Genomic DNA, 5768 nt, shown 5'->3' on the forward strand with positions numbered 1-5768 from the left:
TTCCCTGTGATAAAGTTCGACCAAGCGGTCTTTAATCTTAACTTCAATTCGGGTCGGCTCAGTCCGACTAGGATCCGCTTGAAGCCTTCCAAGTTCCACATTCAAGCGTTTAATCTCAGCTTTAACATTACCAAAGGTAGATTTTTCCCACCGTGTGAGACCCTTTGTAAGAGCACTAATTTTTGCCCATAAACCTGCAACCGTAGTTGCGCCCGGCCCCTGCCAATGTTGCTGTACTAGATCGGGATCGCGCCTTGGCGCGAGGGTGCCGGTCCCATCATTTTGGTCAAGAAGATAATGGTAAGTTATTAGGAATCCCGGTGTAGCATATGCATTACTACAGGATAACATAGGCATATTTAGTAGATCAGATAACTAACACTGGAACTACAGCATAATTTGTTCATAATTTACAATAACTATGGAGTAATAAATCCATCCAAAGGTGTCTCATAGCGGTGATCACACATAATTTACAATAAAGATAAGGTATTGATCCAAAACGCCTCTGCAGAGGCATCACGCCTATATACGATAATATTACTCGAGAAACAAAAAGAACTTCATCTTTGTATGCGGTTGAAACATCAGTCGCATTCACCACAGTTCAAGCTCACATGAGCACTATTGTTGTCCTCGTGATAAAGCAGAAGGATTTAGCCTGAGTAAGTGCAGCATGGCATAAAGTTCAGCACAAAAGCAGTCTAATTAATAGTAACAGAGCATATATTCCAGTGCTAAAGAGTTTCAAAAGCAGACATAGTGACAATGAGGTTAATATTGTGTAGGCAAACCACATACAGGGCTAACCCAAGATTGCCTAAGTAGGCTATTTTCCATACAAAGCAACAAAAGTTTGAGATAGCATCTAGTAGTTTTAATGCAACATAATATTAAGAGGTAGGCATTACTAAAGAAGGCAAGCCCTCGAATAGAAGTTCACTCAAACTACATACTCAGAAGTAGGCACGTGAGAGGCCTGTGAGATTAACAATAGAGATAGTATGATATTTTCAGGACAATCACCAATTCACAATAACAATCTGCAGAAGTAAAGGATCATGGAAAATGGAATCACGCTTACACCGCAACATTTAATCAAGGTAGATTATACAACAGGGTGTGATGTGAAGCTCACATATGTAAGAGCATCTCTAGCAGACCCGGCATCCCGCCGGCCTGCAAAACGCGTTTGCAGTTCCAAAAAAACAGCTTTGCGGGCCGGCGCGGACGGCCGCAGATGTAGACCCCGCATAACGAACCCGTAAAAAAGAATATTCGCATATATTCTTTCCCGTGTCTTCTTCTTCCTCTCGCCTGTGTTCATAGTCAGCTCCCGTCGTCCATGGTAGTTGCCGAATCGATCCAGGAGCCAACTCCTCCGTTACCGGATGGATCCGGGAGCTAGCTAGCTAGCTTGTTCGTGGCCGGATGGATCGAGGACCTAGCTCGTTCGTGGCCGGATGGATCAGGAGCTTGCTAGCTAGCTCGTTCGTGGCCGCGTAGCTGCTCGAGTCTCCAGCCACTGCTCCAGCGATCTACTCTGCAAGCCGACGCCGCAGCAGCGGTAAACGGCGAGTTTCCGGCGAGATTCCGTCGAGTTCCGTGGCGGAAGATCACCGGAGCCTATGTGCGCATGGCGGAATTTCCTTGTGCGTAGTGTTGACTGGTTTGCAGTCCCCCTTATATTTTGCCTCCAAATCTACAGAATAAAGGGTCGTGGGGATGGATTTTCAGGGGCCTGCAAAAATTTTACGGGTTTGACCGCTTTTGCGGGGTCTATTCAGGACGTTTTTTGACACCACGAAACTGAAAACGCGGATTTTTAAGGGTTTGACCGCTTTTGCGGGGTCTGCTAGAGATGCTCTAAGAAAGTTACAACCAACAGATACAGGGCAGTGTATGATCAGAATAAGAAGCATAAACAACACATGCATTTTGGAGAGGGTATTGAAGATAAATCAAATCTATCTGGTTCCTAACCATTTATGTGGGGTTACATGATGTATTCAACAGCCATGACAATAGTGCGGGTAATTTAAGGATACAGAATTATACAGGGAATTTAAGGATAAAGATTTACTTGTCTGCTGAGTGGGTTTAGAGCGACGAATGTGAATGATGTTAAGGAGGTCAACAGCCACACTGCCAGATCACTGCAGTTCCGTCACTCGACACCATAACCGACGGTGGTGTCCTCTACTGGTTTGATTCAAACTATCAATGGTATGCCTCCTCCTTCCCTGCATAAACATCTGGGAATAAATTCATCTACAGGGTCAAAAATAGATGATGGATTAACGCGTATTCAGAACTTGGAACCAAGGAAATTTTTCTACAACTGTGGAGTAAGCACGACAATGGCTGCAAGTAAAATAGAAATATATAAAAAATTGGAAGTGGCATTAACCTTGTGGGACAAAACTCACGCTTGAGCAATAGGAGCATACGAAGGTGAGCTAAAAAAATAACAATCATTCAACAGTAGCCAGGAGGACCAAGGACTAACTAATGGACGAAGAGAATTATGTAGCCGAACTTTACTACAAATAGGTAGCTAGATAAGCTGTTATAAAAAACGACCATAATTAGTAGCTGAAGGATTGTTTCTTGATTCCCTTAGTCCTGGCAGACATGTGCACCAATTGCCAGCTAAATTGGGAGCATGATAATATTTTTTGGCGATGAATAAATTACGTGATGCCTTTCACTACTAATAAAGTAGTTCTGGTGAGGAATGATTAAAATAAATGAAGTGCAGATGATAGCTTGAGTGTAGAACACTTTAGAATAGACAATTTCATTCCAGTGGCAATATGATATGATCAGCTGCATAATTTTGAGGTTTATATGCTTTGACTTATCATGGTTTCCATGCCTTCTGTCACAGCTTCCAAAAGCTTGTAAAGTAGTCACGGTCATCTCAATCATCATGGAGAACCTTGATGGTAGAGTAGAAATTACAATGAGACTACCATAGCTACCTCCCAGATATTTTTATTAGGCCAAGCTTTCCATTAGACGACGAGCAGCTTGAACCATCTGTCAACCAAGTTAATTTAATGATGCTTCCATTGTTCTAAATGGAGTGCGCCTATTGACTGCATTCAGGACTGCGTTCACTCTTCCTTCAAAAAAAATATGCGAGGAGATTCAGGTAACCTTGCATATCGGATACAAAATATATAGCATTTATATCATTGAATCATATATCAGTCACAAAAAAGATCTATTCATTGGTATAATTATTGGATCTATCTAATTAAAAAGGGCAGCAAGCAACATAAAAATTCATTAGAAATAGATGGTATTCCATATAGAAATCCACTCAAAAGGAAAAAGAATTGAACATACAAGATTAGATACAGGCAAGGAAAGAGTTTCATTACTAAGAGATCATGCATAACCAATCTGTGTCATCACAGATGTAGCCTGCTCCAAATCCTTTAATTCCAAGTAGAAACTGTAACCTGCTCCAAAGGCTACTGCTTTGTGCTCTGTTTTATTTACTGTGTGCTCTGGAAAACAAACAAAACAAAGACTCATAGGCCCGGAACACACAATATTTTTTTGATAAAGTTAACACTTAATAGACACTAGTTAATTACCAAATTTATCATCATTTCTGGTGAACAATAATAAACAGCGGACTCATATATGGTTTTGGTATGTAAGTAATTATCTCCATAAGAGCTTCACACGCATGCAGACAGCAGTGTAGTAATTCTCTATCTCCATAAGAGCTAGCTTCAGTTGCAGTATCAATGATTAGTTTGATACACATGATATTTAGGATCAGACCAGAAAGCGAATGGAAGAACATCATGTATTTTTAGAGAAAATCAATTGCTCAACCACATCAATTAGAGAAAGCGAATGGAACAACATCATGTATTTTTTAGAGAAAATCAATTGCTCATGTATAGGTGCACATCAGCAGGAAAACTGGAAGGACAAAAAAAAGAAGAAGAATTAACTTTTCCATGGCGGCAACCGAGCAAACGGTGGACGACAGACGGCGGATGCGAGGCGTGCGGTCAGAACTGGAACCAACTGCAACACGACCATGAAATCATCCCGGCCAGGAGGAACGGCCGTGAGAAGGAGGATGGATGGAAGGGACCACGTTCCTGGCCTTCTTGGTCGGCTGCATATAAATGGACAAAATTTATTTGAGCAAACAAAGCAAAATCCTGATATACGTCATGCAAGTTAGTAAGTTACACACTCCAGTCTACAGATCACTAATATACATGCCATTCACAATTTCATTCTTCGAGTTTGCTTGCCTGCTAATTGCATTGGGACAGATTTTTAGAAGAAGCTAATCTCAATTAATCTAACCTCACCATGTAGAGAACCAATTTGGACGTGCTTCCTTCAGCTTGGTCAGAACATGGCCACACTATACATCCATTGGCTTCAGTGTTTGCTACGCTCACAAATCTGGACATTGCACCAGAGAGCATAGGGGAGTGGCAAGCTGTACCTGAGCGGGGACGGCTCGCCAAGGAACTCGGGCTCCTTGTCGCCGGTGGCCACGTTCCTGGCCTTCTTAGTCGCCGGCGCCGCATGCCCCTCCTCCTCCTGCTGCTCCCAGGAGGCGGCCATCTCCTCGTCCTCCCCGAGCGCCAGCTCCTCGTCAGTGAGAGGGGTGGAGAAGGAGATGATCCGACGGCGACAGGGCAAGGAGGCGGTCTAGGGTTTGGAAGGAGAGAGAGAGGTGAGGCGGGAGGAAGAGGAGAGGGGCGGCGCGAGGTCGTGGATGGGTGCCCGAGCAAGCGGCGGCGGCGGGGGGGGCAGGGAGGCGGGCACGGGAGGGAGAGAGAGCAACGGCGGCGACGGGGGGCTGGGAGGCAGGCACGGGAGGGAGAGAGAGAGGCGGGGCGGGACGAAGAGAGGAGAGCGGGCTGGAGGGGAGGGGAACGACCCGATGTTCGGGCTCCACGGTCTCACCCCTGCCTGCGCTATCAGATCTTTTCTCAACCAGGTGAAATGACTAAAATGCCCTCGGCGGGACATGGAAATTACAGGCGGTGGCACGCTGGAGGGCATACTATTCATTGTAGCAGTGTCACCTCTTCATCCGACGGCTACGGCCATCCGAGGGCGAGATCCGACGGCCGAGAAAGCATCAAGTAAACGATCCGACGGACGAGAGTCGCTGAGCTCTGAGAACGCTCATGTTCTCCCAACTAACATAATACGAAGATTTCCTGCTGGAAACCATCATGAGACTGTAGTAAAAAGGGTAAATCCTAGCTACTGTGCTACAGTGCACAGCCCAGCCCACGTAGCCGCCATCTTCAACCTCTTGTTCACTCCATCGCGGTGGACGCCGCTCTCGCGTCCATGGTGCGGATGGCCACACATCGGCCATCCCGCGGCCTCTCCGACATCTTGGGTGCCTACTAGACCGCTCCCGCGGCCTCTCGACGAACCCTAGCCTCGCAATCCCCTTCCTCTCGCTCTCTCTCTGCTAGTGCTCCCGTCCGAGACTTCCGTCGCCGCCGCGTCATCATTGCCATGCTCCGGGAGCCTCCCCGACCTTGTCTCCTTCACCTACGCCTCTGGATTGAAGCCAAAAGGACCTGTATGCTCCGCAACAAGCTGCCATCCCCACCACGGCCGCCGCGGCCATCGCCGTCGATCTCCACCACCGGCGCCTCCCCGACCTTCCCCGAGCTCGCCTACGTCCTCCCCGGTGAGCCCTCCTCCGGATCCCCCTTCCTCCGCCTCGATTCGGTCACCGTTTGTCGTCCCCGAGC

The 5768-nt window shown here is 46.5% G+C and overlaps 1 protein-coding gene across 12 annotated transcripts; it reads right to left on the reverse strand.

The window, feature by feature from the left end:
* Window positions 1–338: 338 nt before the first annotated feature.
* Window positions 339–4946, reverse strand: LOC123078248 (uncharacterized). Of its 12 annotated transcripts, none has more exons than XR_006437224.1 (5): window positions 4490–4895; window positions 3609–4147; window positions 3390–3518; window positions 2084–3124; window positions 339–661 (listed from the first exon to the last, which is right to left on the reverse strand). XR_006437224.1 is itself a non-coding variant. In XM_044500676.1 (4 exons), the coding sequence occupies exons 1-3, from the start codon at window positions 4609–4611 to the stop codon at window positions 3397–3399; spliced, it is 414 nt and encodes a 137-aa protein (XP_044356611.1). In that variant the 5' UTR covers window positions 4612–4902; the 3' UTR covers window positions 339–661; window positions 2084–3396. The 12 variants fall into 12 exon arrangements, 3 of the variants coding, with proteins under 3 accessions (XP_044356611.1, XP_044356612.1, XP_044356610.1); XR_006437223.1 differs by having other exon boundaries at window positions 2084–3128; window positions 4490–4894; XR_006437216.1 differs by having other exon boundaries at window positions 2084–2255; window positions 2985–4147; window positions 4490–4946.
* Window positions 4947–5768: the final 822 nt, after the last annotated feature.

Source organism: Triticum aestivum, chromosome 3D (genome assembly GCF_018294505.1).
Source record: "Triticum aestivum cultivar Chinese Spring chromosome 3D, IWGSC CS RefSeq v2.1, whole genome shotgun sequence".
NCBI lineage: Eukaryota > Viridiplantae > Streptophyta > Magnoliopsida > Poales > Poaceae > Triticum > Triticum aestivum.

Excerpts from the sequence above, each read along its gene's own strand:
- LOC123078248 (XM_044500675.1), bottom strand. The coding sequence starts at position 4,574 with ATGCGGCGCCGGCGACTAAGAAGGCCAGGAACGTGGCCACCGGCGACA. Across the intron at positions 4,148-4,344 it reads TTGGTTCTCTACATGGTGAG|CCGACCAAGAAGGCCAGGAA; the intron begins GTTAGATTAATT and ends ATTTATATGCAG. Across the intron at positions 3,519-3,977 it reads TCGGTTGCCGCCATGGAAAA|AGCACACAGTAAATAAAACA; the intron begins GTTAATTCTTCT and ends TTTGTTTTCCAG.